General features: G+C 47.6%; 2 protein-coding genes across 3 annotated transcripts in view; one reads left to right on the forward strand and one right to left on the reverse strand.

Moving 5' to 3' along the window:
* The window catches only part of KIAA0319L (KIAA0319 like), a 32,309-nt gene extending 16,870 nt beyond the window's left edge, over positions 1-15,439 (reverse strand). The window contains exons 1-6 of the mRNA XM_082777779.1: positions 15,198-15,439; positions 13,957-14,123; positions 8,425-9,119; positions 3,466-3,757; positions 1,271-1,372; positions 312-409 (exon numbers count right to left, since the gene is read on the reverse strand). Of these exons, the coding sequence (XP_082633905.1) occupies positions 312-409; positions 1,271-1,372; positions 3,466-3,757; positions 8,425-9,119; positions 13,957-14,098 (1,329 nt within the window). The 5' untranslated portion in view covers positions 14,099-14,123; positions 15,198-15,439. The remainder of the gene's footprint in view (positions 1-311; positions 410-1,270; positions 1,373-3,465; positions 3,758-8,424; positions 9,120-13,956; positions 14,124-15,197) is intronic.
* Positions 15,440-15,465: 26 nt separating this feature from the next.
* Positions 15,466-20,122, forward strand: NCDN (neurochondrin). 2 transcript variants are annotated; one of them, XM_082777780.1, is made up of 7 exons: positions 15,466-15,599; positions 15,892-16,063; positions 16,360-17,346; positions 17,857-18,095; positions 18,620-18,844; positions 19,059-19,201; positions 19,515-20,122. In XM_082777780.1, exons 2-7 carry the CDS (start codon positions 15,938-15,940, stop codon positions 19,949-19,951), a joined length of 2,157 nt encoding a protein of 718 aa, XP_082633906.1. In that variant the 5' UTR covers positions 15,466-15,599; positions 15,892-15,937; the 3' UTR covers positions 19,952-20,122. The 2 variants fall into 2 exon arrangements, with proteins under 2 accessions (XP_082633906.1, XP_082633907.1); XM_082777781.1 differs by lacking the exon at positions 15,466-15,599 and adding an exon at positions 15,714-15,733.
* The last annotated feature ends 249 nt before the right edge of the window (positions 20,123-20,371 follow it).

A 20,371-nucleotide genomic window follows, 5' to 3' on the forward strand; every position in this document is an offset into this window, starting at 1 on the left:
ATTGTTTCAGCAGTAGAAATATTCACAATCCTTTGTTAATGTTAAATTGTGCCATTTTTACAGTTTGACACACTGCTTGTAGGCAACCTTTAGATCCTGAAATCAATTTCTTTCTTTCCCTCATGCTAGAGCAATCTCTTTTTTTATAAGAGACTTAGAAGAGCTTGTAGTCAAGTGTTGGCTGCCTGCCCATCACGCAATTCCCTATTCATCCTGAAATCACAAACAAGTCTTTCCTGACTACCAGGGTCCCCGTCTTCTCCATTAGGCATTCCGTACAATAGGATACTGAGCAGCAAAATAAGCTTTACCTTAGATAACTTCAGGGTCTGGGAGTGCTTCCCTTCCATTTCTCCACTGTAGTCTTTCGGATGAGTAATCAGTTCCCACTCATAGGAATAAGTGGTTCCTTAAAAAAAAATAAAAATAAGAATCCAGAAGTTAGTTTTTAAAAGGCTGCCTTTCTGCCATGCTGAAAAAAAGCAAAGGTATTAAACATTTACAAGGCTCATTCTGCTGCACGACAGAGAAATGAGACAGCTTGGAGTTTGGACTGTAGGTTTTGGGAATATACCCAGGAAAAGAAACAATCTGTGCTTCTAAACACATTTACTCAGGAGCCAAAACCCATCATTCTGCCTCTAAGGCATTAAAGAGGTTTGGAACAATCACAGCTCCAGAATGATAAGAGAGAAAAGCCTTATTGTGCCCTCAAATCCTGCAGGCACAACATAATGCTGGTTTTTGAACAGGAATACATCTCATCTACCCCTGTTGCTGTGCAACACGTAACTTGCTCGCCTCCCCTTTACAGTCTCACACTGCTATTGTGGACAGAGCTATAAAGATGAACTTCACAAATACCCATGAATAATTTGTATGATGATATGGAAAGCGCATAGGAAAATATCCTTCAGTTTGTCGAGCCCACTGAGTCAGATTTAAATCCACCAAATGAGAGAATACGTGCTAAGAGAGGTTGTCATGTACCAGCAAATATCACTAATACGTGCTGAAGAGCTGCTTCTTCACGTGTCACTGAGAATATGCTGCCTCCCAAACCTAACCCAATGATTTTGTGGAATTTTCTATGCTTTTAGTCTCTTTCTATTTTCTGTGAGAGGCAATAGCACGAGAGGAAAAAATTTTACAGGAAACTCTTCTCTGACAAAAGATGTTTTCAAGACTGCCCTTATTCAATGCTTTACATAACGCCTGTTTGTCATTTCAGCATCACAAGCCCTTAGCAGAATTCCCAGGGAAGCCTTACGAGGTGGTGGTTCAGGAAGCACAAACGCATTCAGCTGAACTTCGTTCTCTGGCAGGGTCACTTCAACGCTGTCTCCAGCAGAAACCACCAGCTCCTTCACAACTGAGAGGGAGAAACACAGAATTAAAAGAGGAACAGAAAAATTAGGTACGTACTTAAAAACACACACTCTGGCTTCACAGTCTGTGAAATAAAAATCAGCCACAACTGGCTGTATTTTGTAAACATCCCCATCACTCAGTATAGCTCCTGCTTCAGGTTTCAGCCTCATTGTTAAAGCACAAGCACTAATGGGGTTTTACACTTACGAGGCAAACCCAAAATTACTCAGTCACCTCCAGCTCTTCACAGACACTGTGCAGCTCCTGCTCCTTTTTTAAAGAGCTGAAACGTGACCCCTGGGCCCTGCACAGGGGCCTCTATTCAGCCAGGTCCAGCAGGACGGGAAGGGTTTCAGCTGACAGGTTTTTGGCAGAGAACCCAGCTGCAGTCTCATGGCAGAGCAAGACAAACACTGCTATTTACCAAACTGCAATTTCAGTTCTTTACAAATATACGAAGAATCCAAGGCATTTCTTAGTTGAAAAACTGCCTGGGGGCTCAGAGATTTTCTAAAATCTGCATAGCTACCACACTGCGTGTGGGAACTCAAAACACAAACCTTTTCCTTTTATTTACATTTTGTTTTCAGCTACTTCTTATCCAAATAGGAAAGGCCTGTAGCGTTTCTCAAGACTTTTCCTGCAATCCTATTTCAAATAAATTAACAGGTAGCTTGTTTTTAAAGACTACTAGGGAAAGACCAGAAAATTATGGCTGCTGATTTTTTTTCTGCTTGTTAGCATTAAAATGATCAGAAAGTTCACTGCATTTCTTAAGAGTACCTCTCAGCCTCCACCCCTTCCCATTTATTTTTGTCTTTTTTATTATTGGGCCTGGGAATATGCACAGAAAACAAGAATTACAAGTTTGCTATTTCCTAGTCTGACCCCATCAAAGACAATGTTTCAGAGATATGCATCAAAAATCCAAGTAAAGATAGACAGGGAAAATGTCAGTAAACATTCAGCCTTTTTTCCATTTAATAGCTATTGGAATTAACCAGTTAACTAAAAGAAAACAATTTTTTCAGGTCCTTTTTCCCCCCTTCTCAATTACTCCATCTCCTGGGATTTTATAACTCCAGCAGTCTTTCAGCTGCAAAGAATTCCAAGGCAAAAAGAAATGTGACCTCAGTAGAAAACAAAACAAAACAAACAAACAGACAAAACCCCAAAACTCCTCTTAGAAAAAAATACCCTTCACATCATCTTCTCTGCATTATTTAGCAAAACAAGGAGGCCCTGGCTACATTACATTTCCAACGCAAGCCACTGAAGCTGTTTAAAATAAGTTTCCCAGTTTTAGCTGGGGTAAGTCCTTAAAAAGAATACTAACTTGCTAGCACAGGCATCCAATCAGCTTCCTGCCAAAAATGTCTTTGGATGCAACATTTCCTTTATACTTTCCATTCGTTCCCTTGTAAGGGAAAAGAAACCCTAAATTCAAAAGAAATTCAGCAAACTGGATTAACTGAATTCTGAGCTATCACACGACCAGTAAACATCATTCGATGTAAGCCCACATCCTTATAGGATGAGCTAATGGCCTCGGCGGGTTAACAGAACTGTCCAAAGTGCATTTTTGTTTTTATACATTCTCAAATGTTTGCTTTAAGAAATACCAGTGTGAACACAAATGTCATTTTGCTGCAAAGCAACACGTGGGCTAACGGCCAAGTACGCTGCTCTGTGGCTGAACTGTGCATTGACATGTCAGGGATGGAAGAGAAGAGAATCAGATACACCCCATCTCTATCACTGAACTCGAGAGAGAGCAACGTGTCGTGACTGCTGAAAGAATGCTTCACATGGCTGTGCCTTGCACCCCATCTCAACTTGCACTTTGGGAACGAAGATATCAGTTACTTCCAAGCTGTTCTTGGAAACAGACCCAAGGGTCACGTGCAGATTTGTGATGCCGAAGTCCCATTCCAGGACCTCGTTAGTTAACAGGGACCAAGCACCCCAAGTGCTGACACACAGCTCAGCACTCTTTCAAGCATCATTTTTGAAACTAATTTGTGTTTTTCAGTGCTGTGATGGCTTAACGAAACCTAACCAGACGACCTCTGCAGCAGCACTGCGTGTTTTCACCTGGGGTAGTGGCAGTAGTACTGGGTGATGCAGCAGTGTTGGTCTGGACCGTAGAAGCACTCGTGTTTGTGGGAACATCGCTTGGCACAGAAGTAGCAGTCTGCAGCTTCGTTGTGCTTTTCCCCTGCACAGGGCTGATGGTGGGCAGCGTATCTGAGGAGTGGGGATGGATGAAAGCATCATCTGGCTGCTCAGGCTTCTCGGTCTTTCCAGTAGCTGTCAAGCTCAGTGCTACGGGACTGGAGAAAGTAGTCAACACTGACAGCTCTGGTGCGGGTGTTCCTGTGTGGGTCTGGAAAGAAAAGAGCAGTGTTAGTTTGATTGAGCTCTGACTGTCGGTTTTGTTTGACTGTGTTTGTTTCACACTGGACCCAAACTCCTTTGGGTCACGCTGTACACTGGACTCCACCAGAAGTTGCACTTCTTCAGTCTGCAGAAAGCTGAAAAGGCCCTGGTTTGTTTTCCCCCTAAGAGGGAAGTTTCACTGCTTCCACTTCTAAAATGTTACCTAGGCCACGTACTCCTTTTTCTAAAAATGTGTAGTTGGCAAGCAGGAAGGAGGAGGACTGCAGTGGCATTTTTATTTAATAACCAATTCTTTTCAGCAAGATGAAGTTTATTTCAGAGCCATTCTTCAAAGCAAAGTGACCTGACACAAACAACTCCCTCAGTGCATGCCAGAGGAGATGCTTTTGGGGCAGGGAGCTGAGCTTACGGGCAGAAAAGTTGCTCACATCCATAGAGGATGAACCACTTTATTGAAAATAATCAAAGTGGCAGGAACAATTTCCTTTCCTTGATCACAAAATTCCTTCTGCGGTACCTAGCCCTATCCCATTTCGTAGTCTGCCAGGCAGTACTCTCAACAATTCACCTTTTACCATAAAGTGCATGCGTGTAGCATGTTTTCTTGAGCTAATCTATTTTGGGAACATCTGCTAAATATTTAAAATGAAACAACTTACCATTTTTGACTTGGGAAGCGTTTTGGAACTGGATTGCCCACCACAGGAACTGATTAAAAGCTCATATTGAAGGAAAAATTCTCAAGTTTGCACACTGTGCCATGCTACTGGCATCCAGTCCAGGAAACGGGGACTGTAAAAATGTTTTAGACCACGGTGGGAAACAATCTGTTACCGTTGGGCTGGGCTTCTAACCATTAAATGCCAGTTGTAAAAGCAAAGCCATCCTGCACGTCCTGGAACAGCAGGTTGTTTGGAACAGAGATGCAGCAAAGTCTGATGCAGCAGCCCTGGGACTGGTAGGTGTCCCAGCCAGCACCATCTTACAGCAACCCCCAGCTTTAGCAACTGGAGATGCTGACACATTTCTGCCAAGTATTAGAGTGAAATAGTCAGAAATGCCAGCATGACAAGAGCTGAACAGCCAGGCACGAGCTCAAAGACACTTGAGACAGACTGCTCAGGAAAGGCACGGAAGCAGAAAGTCTCCGTGGCTGCAGACCACAACAGGGAACCACTTTTTGCTTGCTAAGAACCAACCCACGCGGGTGCAACAACAGCTCTCCCAACCAAGGCAGGGAGACCAGCATCCTCCTGCTCTGCACAGCAGCTGCAGCTCCACTTTGTTCAATAATATTTCCAGTGAGCTGGATGCTTCCTCACCTCACTTTTTAATGCCTAAAATACTCTACAGTTAAGAGAGATCCTCTTCCTCCCAGAAGTCTTCGGGATGAATAGGCCGCCAAATGTCTGCGGACAGCTCGAGTTAGATAAGCTTTGCCTGGAGCAATGTAGCAGTCCCAAATGCCTCTAATGCTTGCAAGCTGAGGCATTCCTTATCTTTACTCCATAAACCCGAATTCTTTAAAGCAAAGAACAGAAGACTTCATTCTTGGGGATAAATGAGGGGGAGACGAGAAGTTTGCCAGCTGTCCTATCTTATTAGCTTACCAAATAGAGAGAAGTGACATACTGGCCTGAGAAAACATGTGTCAGGCATTTATTCCAACCCCTAACTGCCTTTGTCCTGGGACAAGCGACCTCTCCCCCTCTCTGAGGGTCTGCAAATTTCAAATAAAGCAGGCTACGTGCATCAGAATCTGCACTGAACCGAGGTTACTTGAAAGAGAAACACCCACATTCAGGAATTTTATTCCACTGATTAATTTAAAATGGGTCTTTCCCTGGTGAGTCTTGTCTGAATTTACAGAATAGGTTCTCTGCAGCTCATGTTGCATCTTCCATTGTTTGCACCAGGTGTAGTGTCTGCAGAGACCCTCAAAATTTTTAGTAACCTCACAAAGCATCACAGAACTGGTGCTGGGTGTGAAGAGAGACCTTTCCTCCTTCCTCACAGAGTAGACAAGACTTGCTAGGGCCAGGAACAGCCCAAGTTGTGAACGCAGCAGTGAGCTCTCTGGCTCTGCTCTAACAACTCCACTGTAAAGGCTGCAGCCTTTTCCTACAGTCTGCCTGCAGGACTGCTGCAGTGCTGCAGGAGCCCTTCTCATCAGCAGCGCTGCACTTACACGCTTCTCCTGAGTGGCCATTAAATGCATTGCTAGGTTTTATTATATTCCTCGCTAGGTTTTTTAACTGGCAAGTATTTCTGCAACAGGGCAGAAGACTTCAGTGCTTGGCAAACGTCACCCAGTAATGGAAAAGCACACATTTCTCTTCCGTAGAGAAGGAGAGATGAGCAGGGTGCATTGCAGTTTATCCTGGGACATTAGAGCAGTAAGCCCACAAATTCATGCTTGCTGCACATTAGCAAGTGGCATTGCAGGTGGCTACGGAGCCCTCAGAACTCCAAGAGGAAAATTAAAACTCAGTGAGGCAACGTTGTGCTAAAAAAGTCACTCAAGTTTTCCCTGTGTCTCTTGGAGAAAAGGAAAAGATTTACTTGCCATGCATTCAATGTTTGTAACAGAGGGAGAAAACATGCACATTGCTTTCTTTGTTGCCTTTTAGAGAGGAGTTGAGCCACTTTGACCTCACCTGTCCTCTCCTACTTCAAATGTCTGATGCTCTGGCATGCAGTAATGATCCAGCATTCTCCTCACCTTCCAGCCTACCTGCCAAACCTTTGTTACAAACAGTATTAAATACCCTGCATCCACCTGCTGAAGCTGTGTAGTGCTTGACCAAATCTAGCCCAGATGAAATTTTATTGATTTTAGTATGCATGTAACTGTAACTTCACTTATTTTGGCCTATAACCAACCCAAGTTGGAGGACTCCCTGCTTTAGCATCTCCCTCCTGCACAGGCTGGCCAGGTCCCAAGTACACAACCTCAAATGTTACATCCTTGGCCTAAATTAAACTGCTCTCACACCAGAAATGCAAGGACAGCTGCATAGCTTGACTTACATTTCGCCTGTGAAAGTTGGATGGTTCGATAATCGAGGAATTAGCCCAGGGCTGGGTAGGATTAGCTTCAACTCGATACTCCTGGTAAGGTGGATTTTTATTTTTTAATTCTTTCTCCTCCTTGAGAACTCTATCCTAAACCTCAGAAGTGTGATTGCCACTGATTTCATCACAGCCAATACTTTTCAGTAGGAAGTTTTTATTGAGACTGTAAGAAAACCCCCTCCCCCTGCACACATCCAGAGGTGCACCATGATGACCAAGGAGAGCACTTCCTAAGGATGGGAAACCTTGGATACTTGGAACTATTCAGCAGCTGATTAATGCATGAAATGTAATATTTGCAGCCAGCTTACTGAGAAGGCAAACTGCAATAACATGAACAAACTTGAACAAGTAGGGAGACAGCAACTATTACCCAAGAGCAAAAGAAAACACTTCAGGCTGGCTGTCAAGAAGCCTCACCAGGCATTACGTATGTGAGAGAATGGGGTCACCGAGGAAATCGCAAATATTAGGAGGAAGAAAGAACAGGCAGGGTAGAAATGCTGCAGTACTGCAGGGGAGAGAGAAAGCCGAGATGTTATGGCAGCCCCAAACGCTGCGAGGTTCTGGAAAATCAAACATTTGTAAAGTATTAGTGCATGATTTCACACGCCACCCGGGCTGCCCTGGAGCTCTCAGCGGTGTCCTTTGGCTGCTCTCCACATCCTGCTCTGCAGGGTAGTGGCTCACACCAGTCACAGCCGTACCTGGAACCAAGATTTGCATACAAGGGAGAGAAATAAATTCTGTCAAGTGTGCAGAACAAGAGTGTAACAACAGGAAAAGGCAGCAGGCTTCAAGGATTTACAAACAGTTTCATGGAGCAGGATTCTTCCTGTTTCACCATCATCGGTCTGGGCTTTTTCTGTATGATGTTCAAAAAACAATTTGCAGATTTGAGCATACAAATATCTTTTAACTATTAAAACGTGCTTCCTCTTGAGAGTAACATCTGGATTTACTAGATTAACATCGTATATGCTTGGAATAGGCACTAAACTGGCTTCATTCAACCAGTGCCAATGTAAGCTTTTGTGGATTTGAGAAACTGAAACTGTCTTCAAAAACAGAAGGAAAAAATAAGACGCCAACTCAAGCAAGCAGGCTGACACGGGAAACCCAACGCATGTCTATAAATAACGTACTTAACTGCCTCAATCCAGCACTCGAAAGAAAACAGTTTACCCAAGAAAACAGTTTATGACTTCTGTGGATCTAAAGAGGTACTTTTATAGGTAAGTCTTCAACTCACAAGCGCTTCCCATTGGCATCCTATCACATCTCACCTTTGCACCTCATCTCTTGTGTACGCTCTGAGATTACACAATGGATAAATAAGCCCTATCAGGACTTCCATCTCTCCTCATCTTCTCAACGACAGTTTTTCCTACATAGGAAGTGGGAAAATAAACCCACCCCCGACAAAACAAAACCCACCTGCCCTTGCTCTGTTGACAGAAGGCCAGAAGGTTGAGAACAGACCTCCAAAAAGTTATCCTATCACTTAGAAAGTTTCCAGTCCAAGTCTGCACAAAGCAAGAGCTGGAGGGTGACAGTCATCCCAGAACTCCCCCTTACCTGCGGCAAGCCAACACTGTCTGCATCACTCGATCCATTCACAACATTGCTTTTAGGAGGGAACGGGCTTTTGGTTTTCTCATCGTCTGGATCCTGCCCATGTTTCAGCGAGTCTTTCTTTTGATTCGGATGGGTTTCAGGACCAGGCCTGTCCTCCACTAAGTACCTCAGCACTTGATCCTTCAAGCGCTCCGTTTCACTTCGGCTGTTTCTAGATCTGCTGGGTGATGCTCTGGCTGCAGCCTCACCACTGGGGCTTGCTGCTGCATCCCCTTGCAGGAGTTCCTCCCTGTTATTTGCCAGGCTCCATTTCTGGAAGGACCTCCGCAGTCTTTTTTTCCCTTGGACAGGGATGCCCCAGTCCAACCACCTGTGAAGCCAGGTCTTTGCCTCGCTTCCTGTCTGAAGCTTTAAGTGCTCTGTGCTTTTGGATTTCTTTAAAAACACCAAAATGGAATCAGGAGAGCCAGTCCTGTTCGCCTGACACATGGCAGGCAGAGTGCAGTTCACCTGGATGCACATATTTTCCAAGAACCAAAAGGCATCACAGGTGGGGCGCTGGCAGCAAGCAGTCTGACAGGACTGTACAGTGTGAAATCCTTCCAGAAGCTCTAAGTGATGATCCTCCCACGATCTCAAATGTCCACCGAGCAGGATCGTCCCTGGTTCACACTTAGATCTGGTCCAGTTTGCATCTGGGAAAGGGAAGACAAAAGACAATTCTCAGTTTTTCAAAGCAGTGGACAATAAAACCTCATTGCTATTGCCAAGATGAATTCAGAGTACAGAAGTAATGTGGGAGACAGGGTACAGAGCAGCTCGACAAGGGCTTCCTGGAATCCAGCCCTGGCCTTAAGTGTCTTTGCATCAGGTTTTAGACATTAATCTGCTATCTGCACGTCTTCTGTCAAACAAACCATGAGCCATTTGACGTCATTTCAGAGTCAAGTTACTCCAGACCTCAGATCAGGGGTAAAGCAGCAACTGCTTTGCATACGGATTTTTCTTTTTAGCATGAAAAACTGGAGTGCTTGCAGGGATCAATGGATTAAAGGCTTCCAAAATTCAGAGCTCTACAGATTAAGGGCTCCCTAAAAATAGACTAATGACCTCTGGGACTGCTGCACTGTGCTGTGTTCAGCATCCAAGGGATAATAGGTCACTAGAAGATTACTTTACAAACTATGTCACTGGACTCTGAGTTGTGCAGCTGGACACTGTGCTCCAGATCTGGCTCCCTGTCAGGAAGGGAGCTCTTGAACACAACACAAATGGGAAAAACCTTTTTCTGTTATAAACAAGAAGCCTGGATTTAAATTACAATACCCTGATAGACATTTCTTGACAGCATTTAAAGCAGAGTTCAGTAACACATTATTCTGTTTGTAACTCTGAATGAATACAGAATTTATGTTGAATTATACTCACGTTCACTACAGTAGGACTAAAACTAACGGGCATGTAAGTCAGGCTGCTGATCCATCTGTCTGTCTCCACTGAAAAGAATTCTCATCCCACTTCTCCTGGCGCTTCCAAGTCACAAACACATGAAAATAGAATATGTTGAGGCCCAGGAGAAAAGCCACGCAAATCTCCATGTTGTTATCCATCAAACAGAAGTAATTTGGTGATGGCTGCAGTGTTTTATCAGGCTTTATCATGCAAGGTTCCCCTGCCAACACTACTGTGACCCCCTGCTGACCAGGGCAGGCTCAGGTCGCGGGAAGCTTTCCAAGTGCCAGACACTGCACAGACAGAAGTGGAGCAAGGAGATACTTTTCTGATCAAATCTGGAGCTGACAAGCAGTGATCGACCTCCTGGAACACCAGACTTGGAAAACTCTGAGCATACAGCGACACAGGCAAGAGTCTTCCACCCTGGACATTTTAGGTTACGTTTGATTTAAGGACTTTAAATCCCTGCCACAGACACTTACCTCATACCAATGATGTGGCACTGAACTCTGCCCCTAAAATCACAGCTAATACCCAAAGGCGGTGATACAAATGCACCGTGACTTTCTCCCTCCTCCTGCACTAACCCCCAGCATCTCCTGCATAACCTCAATGGGCACAGAAAGCAAGCAGGGATGATGGAAGATGCGTTTCATTGTAATTCAGTTACCCAAACACCACAGTAGGTATAAGAGCTCTTCTACTACTGGTCATTAATGTCCATAGTAACAGTGACCTTCTCACCCAGAAGGGAGCAGACAATTGTTTAAAGTAACGGGTGCCGGCCATATCCACACTCCTCCCTTGTGCAATCTCTTGCAACACTGAGAATCTTAACCCAAAATGGGAACTTGCACCACATGGAAAGTTTCTTTTTGAGACATCAGAAAGGAAAAAGCAGAAGCGTTATTTATAGCTGATTTGTGAGGCCAGCTCAGCAAAGACGGGGCTCCGGAAAGCTGGCATCAGCTGCAACAGAAGGCGCTCAAGATCTGTGCCCAAGCCACAGGGGATCAGAGCTCTCTGCAGGTGTCTGAACCCAGAGCTGCAAGGAAGGTGGGGAAGCTCTTCTCTTGAGAAACGTCCAACTGCAACGCGTAAGTGAGAGATTGCATATGTTCAACAGAAAGAGACGTTGACAACAGCACCTTTCAGATCAGCGCCATCCTTGTCACTCCTCATCATCCTTTGAGGGGAAACAGACGGCAGCCTGCCTGGGGCAGGCATCTGACCTCATTCCGCTGCGAGGTGCTCAGACTGACAGCCACCCTGCCACGAGGCTGCGTGCACAGGCAGGGCCGAGCACCTGGCACCAGCCTGACGGGCCTGGAATGAGGGCAGAGTCCAAGGAGGGGGCTGTACACACAGAAGGCACACGTGGATATGCGCCACATGCACGCTGGACTTGGAGAAAGAAGTAGCAAATGGAAAGAAAATGCTCGTGCTGTGGATTTCAAGAGGATCTTACCTGTAAAGACTCAAGCTGGTCTAGAAAAAAAAAAAAATAAATCACTGCCTGTTAAAGGTGAAGCACTGTCCCTAATATATCCTGTGCAAAAGGGAAATGTGATGCTTGCCACATCCCTAAAAGCCCTGCTCCTCCACCTCAAGTATGAGCTCTGGCTCACACACACCACACAAATTAACTAAATACAGAACCCCATGAAGCTCATCAGGAGCTTTCCAGCGTCAGCCCGGAACTAAGCACAAACAGAACATGGCACATTTAAGAGAATGGATCCCAGATACTCCATGTGAGGAGCTGCCACATACACAAGAATTGTATTTATTCATTTAAAATTTAAAACCTGAATCCCCACGAACATCTCCTAGGTATGCCAGAGCCATGACTGAACCCAGATGACAAACCACCACCATGCTGAGAGCATTCTGCTTCTCTTTTAACTGAGAAGTCAAGACGCAGAATTGGAATTATGTTTTGGCCAGATTTCATCTCCAGCGCTCTGCTAATGCCCACCTAGGACATGTTTATCTGAAATTAGCCAACACGGTTTCCATACCGCTGTATGCGGACAGCTTAAAGCTCAGTTAACTCCGAGAAACACCAGAAGTGAAGAGGCAACCTGCAATACGCTGTGACAGCATTCTGGATGTGCATTTCTCACAGAGCCATGCTGATTTTCAGCTGTGCAATTCCTACGGCGTTTGGCAAGCAGCGCAGATTCACACAACTTTACCGAAGCACGATGGCAGAAAGCAGAGCTCCTCAAGCCACATTTGCATTTCATCTCTGGTCTGCCAGGAAAATTCACGCAGCCTCTTCACGAAACGCTGCCTCCCTGCAGTCCTACAGCAGCACCCTAAGGGCCCGAAGAGCAGTGATGGGAGCCCCACGCTGCTCTCTGCAGCCTTACAAACGGGGATCTCCCCAGAATTGGCTGCAGTGCCTGCTCTAAATGGACGTGAGTCTGTACCAAACAGGAGGCAGCTGTGAGCACAGGCAGAGTTACCAACTTCAGTTTATTAAGACAGAAGCTGTCTGTTCAGCCCCTTCCAGTTCTTTGTGCCAGACACAATTTCTGTCATTTTCTTCTCTAGGATCATTAAAAAAACACGGTCCTCAATCCATGGAGTTCCTGTCCCTGTGGTGCAGCTCACAGCTGAGGAGCAGGAGAATGAAATGGGTAGGAACAGTTTCTATTAATAAGCTCAGGTTCACAGACTTACTCAGGCAGTTAATCCCTAACGATACCAGATTAATGATTAAAGACTTGACTGCACAGACTTTTTTTTTTTTAAATCTGTCACATGTAGCCCAGTATGTCAACGTAATTCCTCTTAGGTAACGCCACGCGATCACAGAAGTTTCCAAGCAAACACGATTCCTCTTCAGTTTACCAAATCTGCCGCTGAAGTGACACACACAAAGCCAAAAGAACAGAAATGCTCTATCCATAATCACTTCTGTTTTCATACAAGCATCAGTTTTCATGTTTTTTTAACTCTCCCAAGCAGGTAAACACTCAAAGCCACAGCACCGGCCAGAACACCAGGCAAGATCAACATATGATTCAGAGCTCTAGCTCCTAGGATATCGCTAGAGACAGGAAACGTTAAGTATGAAGTCCGGTCTACAAGGAAACACAATCTGTGTGACACAGCAAAGAAACACAAAGTGCTGAGAACACTTTACTAGGAACAGGAATACAACTATGTTCTTCCAGGTTCTAAATTAGCAGATTAAGATCTCACAGCTCGTTAGGTCAATCAAACCTATTGGTAGGTGTCAAGGAATGCCCAGTGAAACAATAGACATTGTGGCACCCTACGGAACATATCCAGGAATGCAAGAAGCAGAGCAAAACAACCCCCCTTTTCCTCTCTTGTTGCCATTAAGACACAGCAACTTTCCTGCAAACAGGAGCTGTAACATGGGTTCATAAATACTGAAGACACCACTGCCTTCAGCCTCTAATTCGCTGCAAATGGAAGAAAACAGCCACAGAACAAGCTTTCTTCACAAAGATCTGATAAATGCTACGTGCACACATGGTAAACTACCACCTCTGGGTGAAGATGTGTCTTCAAAATACTCACAGAAACTTAACCCATCTCTCTGCAAAGAGAGAATCTGAGCTTTTTTAGATACAAGAAAAAAATCCCTTCCAGGCCATTACATGAAAGCAGCCATACAAGCCGCCGATTTGGTTATTTACTTGAGCAGTCAGTTGGTTACTCGGGTTTGAACAGGAAATAAAAGCCAAACAATAATCACCAGTAGGCAAATACAGACTATTGACACTGGGTTTGGGGGAGTCCTAAATATAAGAGGGCTAAAAAAAAAAAAAAAAAAAAAAGCGTTCTTCCCTTTCCAACCTCTTTTGGGTATTGCTTAGATTAAATTATTATCCCCCCCTCACGCCCCACACCTCTCCACAGAGTTTTGGTTATCCTAGGACTTTGACAGATCATTTAGCAGCTATCAAGTTTGTTATTAATCTGCTACAAAGTCTAGTGGCTAATAATTTCACCTTCCTCTCAGGATATTTTAAACAAGTGATAGGATCAATACAATCAAGAACGGAGACACGACCCCAGACAGAGCAGAAGAATCACCTGTCGAGGAGCACAAGGCACACAGGCAAGCACACAGGTAGAACAGCTGCAGACTTCTCAGCTCCCTTGCAGGTCTTTCCAGGCAATATCGCGACAGAAACAGAGCGCTGATGCTGATCTTGGCTCCCAGCCTCTTCTCCATGGCCTTTGCGGGCAGCAACAGGGTTCTAGAAACATATGAGAAAGAGAAAACATCTACTGGCAACTGGAATATTGTCACGAGGACCCAGTCAACGTAATGAAGAGCATGGAGCAGTTGTGGAGGAAAAGGAACATCTAATCTTAATTGCTGTGACTTTGTCCAACTGCTGCTAAGTACTTATCAGTGTCACCAGGCTAAACCAAGACCTTTAGCAGCTGAATTTCCAGTTGGGAACCGCAGCAGCTCACCCTCTCATCACCCCTACAATTTCCCCTTTCATACTCCACCACTTTGAGCACCAAAAGATCTAATAGTGAAGCCTGCTGGATTCCCGAGACACATTTAGGAACGTTTGGGTTCAGAAATATCACGGATGATAGCAAACCCACTCAGCCCCACCGGGGGAACAGGGACCTTAATAAACCCCACACAGCTGCTCGGCGCCGTCATCGCCTGCACGTCGGTGCTGCCTGGTGCCAGCCACCAACAAACAGAGACGAGAGCACAACAGCACCGAGCTAAAGACCCGATTTGCCTCATATTTTGCTCGGTGGGACACAAAAAATGAAAGCATCGAAGCTCCTCTGCCTTTTTAGGGAGGAAGGCTGCCTCACCTGTCCCTGAAACCCACATCAGCACTGGGGGATGTGTGCTATGGAGAAATCCACCTTTAAAATACTCTATATATCTATATAGAAACCTATATAGTATATTCTATATATGTATTTGTACCTCTTTATATTAACTATCTAGCTCACAAGCGATAACCGATATCTATTTCCTAAGAGAAATAAAGCGTTATTAGGCACCGGGAGCTCAACCTGTCAGCACCGAAGGCTCAAAAAAGCGCACCAGCACAGCCCCGAAAAGCTTAACACTGAAAAACTCGTTATTTGCTAAATTTAGGAGGAATTTTGCTCCAACGTGGGCACCGAGAGGCGCACAGGGGGTGGGAGGGAAGCGGTCCCGGGGGTCCCGGGTTCTGAGGGACAACCCCGGGGGGCTACGGGACGAGGGCTGAGGGGACCGAGGGGGGTCCCCACAAACCGGGGGGGGTCCCCTCGTTCTCTCCCCACCTCCCGGTGCCCCGGGCACGTACCAGCGGCTCACGGCGAGGCGAGGCGAGCTCCGCTGCTCCTCGGCGGCCTCAGGAGGGCGGCGGGGCCCGGAGCGCGGCGGGGCGGGGGGCGCCGGGGCCGCCTCCTCCTCCTGCCCCGCGGCCATGGCGGCGGCGGCGGCGGCGGCGGCGCCTCAGGAGCGGCGGGCGCCCGCTCCCCTCCCCTCACCCGGAAGCTCGCCCACACCTCCCGGAACCGGAATCGACACCGGGGCGACCCGTGAGGGCACCGCCTCGCCGGTACCGGGCCCTCGCTACCGGCTGGGCCCGGCTCGGTGCGCAACCCCCCCCCGTCCCGCTGCCACCCGCCGGCCTAGCCGTCACGGGTGGTTTGCCCACAGTCCCCCGCGAGGAGGCGGTTGGCTTCGGGCACTGCTCAATAAGGTGCCCGCTGATTGGTTGGCGGGGCGGAGGGAGCGCGTTGTTTGGCTGCGAGACGGAGCGGGGCCGCGGGCCGTGAGGCCGGGCTGGGGGTGGAGGGGATGGTGTGAGGGGTCGGGTGCTGCCCCTAAAATAGAGTAATTTGGGGAAAATCGGGCTGCTGGGGTGGGTTCATCGGCATTGAGGGGATCTGGCGGCGTTCCTCAGCTGGTTTATGGCCTAATTTTGGGTGTGGGGTTGGGGGTGCTCCCCCCTCAGCGTTCCCCACTCAGCTCCCTGTCCTTTTTCCCCTCAGCTTCCCATCATTTCTGCTCAATTCCTGCACCGCCGGCCCCATCGCCATGGCCTCAGGCTCCGGAGCTGCACCCAAGGGTGCTGCAGGAGCCAGGAACGCCACGCTGAAGAGGTGCCTCGACGTGCTGCGAGACGCCAGCAACGACAGCGAGCAGTTTGCTGCCTTGCTTCTGGTAAGGGCGAGATGCTTCAAGTGGATAGTTGGACGTTCCCACCAGCAAAGTGGGCATCATCTCCTTCGTTTGGGTGTGGTGATGGTTAATCAACATTGCTACAGCTCTTGAAACCCTCTGGTAAAGCTTGGGATTAGAGCTATGACTAGCGACCAACTCAGTGGTCAGGGGTTCACTTTTCTGCGCCCATGAAGTACAATTTTGCTTCTTATTTGACAGTTCAGTTCTTTAAAGTTGCTAAAGCCCTAGCAATGCTTCTTGTTATGCTGTGCCCTCACCCCTGGTTTGCCTTACAGGTGACCAAAGCGGTCAAAGCTGGAGAAGTGGACTCAAAGACCCGCCGCCAGATCTTTGATGCAATTGGATTCACGTTTCCAAATCGCCTGCTGACCTCCAGGGAGCCCCCGTCGGGCTGCCCCGAGCACACCTTCAGGGCACTTGGCCTCACTCTGTTGGCATGTTTCTGCACCGATCCGGAGTTAGCTGGCCACTCGCAGATCCTGAACAAAATCCCAACCTTCAATGACGTCCTGGTTTCCCCCTGCGATCCGGACAGCACGTCCATGATCGATGATGCCTACCAGTGCCTGACTGCTGTCATGGCCACTCCCAGGGGTCCCAGGGAGCTGGTGACCAAAGGAACGGTGGCTGCCCTCTGCCATGCCTATGTGAATGGCAGTTATGGCTCTGACCGTGCCTTGACGCTGCTTTTGGGGCTGCTGGCTGTAGCAGAGGCAAAGTGCTGGCAGAGAGATGCTCAGCACCTCCTGGCCGTGCTGAGCAAGCTCACTGAAGAGTTTCTCAATGCTGAAGACATGACCAAATTTGAGCTCTGCGAGCTTTTGCCTCACTTTATCCCCCTCTCCTCACCGCTCACACGGGACTCAAGGGGCTCTGAGTGCCTCCATAGAATTTACGAAGGGCTGGCCAAAATTTTGGGCAGTAAACTCAGCCATTCACAGCGGGACCCTGCTCTGAAGCTTGCTGCCTGCCTCATGCAGACCTGTGGGCCAGAGTGGATTCCAGCAGGGAGTACTGGTAGCAAGTTCCTGGCCTTGCTGGTGAACTTGGCTTGTGTGGAGGTCCGCCTGACCTTAGAGGAGCCAGATCCCATGGAGACGGAGAGGAAAAAAGAAATGGTAACAGCCTGCTATGTTCTCATGGAGATGGGCATCCAGGAGTGTCTGAAAGAGGAGGAATCGCTGCTGGAAGAAGCACAGAAAATGCAGCTCATAAGGATCATGGAGGAAGCATTTGGAGCTATAATATATTACTTGAGGCAGGTAAGGCAGAGCTTTCAGGCAAAGGGCACGTTTGATGTCCCTTTGTTGTGGTTTAACCCTGGCAGGCAGTGAAGTGCCACACAGCCTCTCGCTTGTGCTTCCCAGGAGGAATGGGGGAGAGAATTAGAAAGGTAAAAGTGAGGGGATTCCTGGGTCAAGATAAAAACACTAGAACACTTAAAAATGGTTCTTACTGGTCTCAAAACTATGTGCAGGTACAGGATGATGTGGCCAGCTTGATAGACCACAAGATAGCAAATGAATAACTCCATGATCACTGTGATTCTTGTTTTTTTATTCCATCCCTTTCCTACCTCTAAATAATAAAGAGAATTAGCATATGCTAATAATAGCTGCAGAAGTCCAGACTGGCTCCGTCACCTCAGCAGCTCATGGATGTAGCTGCATAGACCAAAATAGGCATCTTGGCACATTGTGGTTTTCCTGACTGAGGTAATTTGTGAGGACAGGGGCTCTGACATGTAATTTTCTGTCTGCTTCTTCACACAGGTTACAGAGGAGGAGCTGCAGGACCCTTTCGTATTTGCTTCTGTTCGAATCCTTGGAGCCTGGCTGGCAGAAGAGACGTCTGCCCTCAAGCAGGAGATCTGCGAGCTGCTGCCTTTCCTTGTTCGTTACGCCAAGCAGCTTTTCCACAGTGGCACAGCTGAGGGTCTTCCCCAGGCGGATGGGGTGCAGGCTGGGCTGGCCAGCACTGAAGGCTCCGTCCTACCCCAGGATGCTCTGAGGTGTGTATTTTAAACATAGATCTGATAAGTTTTAGCACAAGAGAGCTCAACTCTTTTTTTCCTGGCTCCAGAGAAACGCATCCTGCATTTAGGTCAAGTTCTTGTTGATCCTTTCCTGTGAAAGAGGCGACTGGAAGTGCCGCAGTGCGATGCAGCTGTCCAAGCCCTCTGCGTATGACTAATGTGAGATGGCAGCTGCTTACAAAGACTAAGAGGCAGGGAAGGACTTGTGGAAGCTGTGCATCAGGGCTTTAGCTGTAGCAAGCAGAGGAAAGAATAGGGCCTTTATGGAAGCAGATCAGCCTACATGGGCCCTTCTTTGAGGTTTCAATACTTCCCCTCAGGCGTGAGGAACTCAGCACTGTGTTGCTGGTTGAGCTGATTTTGAGAGTCATTTCTCTCTTCTGTTCTCCCTGCAGTACCGATTCTATGGCCCCTTTTTTCTCCTGGTTGGATGCAAATGCAGGGCTTAGATCCCGCTCTCTGCATTCTACCTTGTGTTTTCAATTTCTTTCCCCTTCTAGATTCCTGCTGCCAGGCTTTTGCCATTTAACAGCCGAGGACAGGCCCAGGGAAATCCTCATCTCCGAAGGGGCACCGGCGCTGCTGTGTGACTACTTCCTGCATCAGTGGAAGGTGCTGACCTCTGAGCCTGAGTCCGTGACACCCCTGACGAGCACTGAAATGAGCCTACAGACTGCGTGTGGGATTTTCCTTAACCTGGTCGTGACTGCACCCGACCTCATCAGGTAGCAGAGCCTCAGAAGCTTGTTTTAAGGTTGTCAGTCAGAGGGTGCAATGTGAAAGGTGCTTGCAGAATCTTTTAAGACACTGTACTGAAAAAGGGATGTTCCTTTTCTCAATGCCCATCACATTACCTTTTTGATGCTGCATTTCCCTTTGAAGTTTTGAGGTGTGTCTGGCTCAGATCAGGGAGTGACTCAGGGTTTCCTTTCTCTCTAGGCAAGAGAAAACCTTTTGCTCCTTGATGGACACGTTGCTGAAGGCTCTTCCATTTCTGCTACCTCAAAAGGATCACCTGGTTCTAGCAGCCAACGTTGCCACTTTGGGCTTGATGATGGCCAGGGTCCTTGCAAGTTCAGCAGGTGAGAAGTGTTCCCACTGGCAGAGCTGCTCATCGCTCTGCACGGGCAGAAGCTGGGGACTGGGTGAAAATAAACACAAGGGAAACAGGTCCAGTTTCAGGTGAGATTTCTAAAAATGTGACAAAGGAAATGTGAAATAGGTAGAAAATTCAGCAGGCTGAGGGGCTGGGAAGCAGCACGGGTTAAGAGATTTCTACAGCAGGAGCCTGGTATTCTGCTCCCTGAGAGCTCTGCTGCAGGCAGATGCACTGAAGCATCCCTCCTTTAGCCCAGTAAGCGTTGTACCAGCTCCTTCTTTTCCTTTTCCTTCCAGTTCTCCAGCAAACCCAGTCCACCAAGGAGTTTTTCGGAGCCACCATTCGCTTCCTGTCAGAGGCCCACACGGCCCAAGCAGACCCCAGCAGCCACCAGCTGGCCCTGGCCGTGTCCCCTGCCTACGCCAGTGCCTGGGGTGACATCGGGGAGCTCTGGTTCCTGGGGATGCAGGCCTTGGCCGGCTGCGTGCCGCTCTTCCCCTGGCTGCCTCAAGCTGTCCTCCAGGCGCGGTGGCTGGAAGCTCTCTCAGAGTTTCTGGCGCGCGTTGCTCCGGCCTCGGTGGATTTTGAACTCGTTGCTGCTTTCCAGGGCGTGCTGGTGGAGCTGGCCAGAGCCAGCAAGCCGTGCAGGGAAGTGATTTTGTCCCACCACGGGGAGGAGTGGGCCAACCTGTACGGCATGGCAGCTTTGGAACAGTGTCTGTCCGAGCAGTAGAGCCGCTGCGATGCAGCAGAGCTCAACAGGATTTGTTCTGTCCAGAACCTGACACGAAGAATTGTTGCTGCCTCAGAACATTTCAAGGTGTCCCTGCTTGACCTTCTGTCCATACTTTGCTTTAAAAACAGCCCATTTTATTATTAAAGAGGTTTTCTATTGCGTCATTTTTCAAACTCATGAAGTGCTGGGATTTATTTCTGCTCAGGGCCCTGGGAGAGATCCCTTCAGAATGCCACCTTCTGTCACAGGCCTGTGTGTTGGTGAAGTAGCTGGGCACTACAAGTCTGCAAAAAGCAGGAACACGAAGAGCTTTAAAATACACCAGTGAGAATAATTCCATAATTTAGCACAGCTATATCCTGGTTTGGGGGTGCCCAAAGGATCTTTATGTGTTCACACCTGCAACTAGTGCCATCA

Source organism: Aythya marila (genome assembly GCF_965140915.1).
Source record: "Aythya marila genome assembly, chromosome: 22".
NCBI classification, from domain to species: Eukaryota; Metazoa; Chordata; class Aves; order Anseriformes; family Anatidae; genus Aythya; species Aythya marila.

Excerpts from the sequence above, each read along its gene's own strand:
- NCDN (XM_082777780.1), top strand. The coding sequence starts at position 15,938 with ATGGCCTCAGGCTCCGGAGCTGCACCCAAGGGTGCTGCAGGAGCCAGG. Across the intron at positions 17,347-17,856 it reads TAATATATTACTTGAGGCAG|GTTACAGAGGAGGAGCTGCA; the intron begins GTAAGGCAGAGC and ends TTCTTCACACAG. Across the intron at positions 18,096-18,619 it reads CTACCCCAGGATGCTCTGAG|ATTCCTGCTGCCAGGCTTTT; the intron begins GTGTGTATTTTA and ends TTCCCCTTCTAG.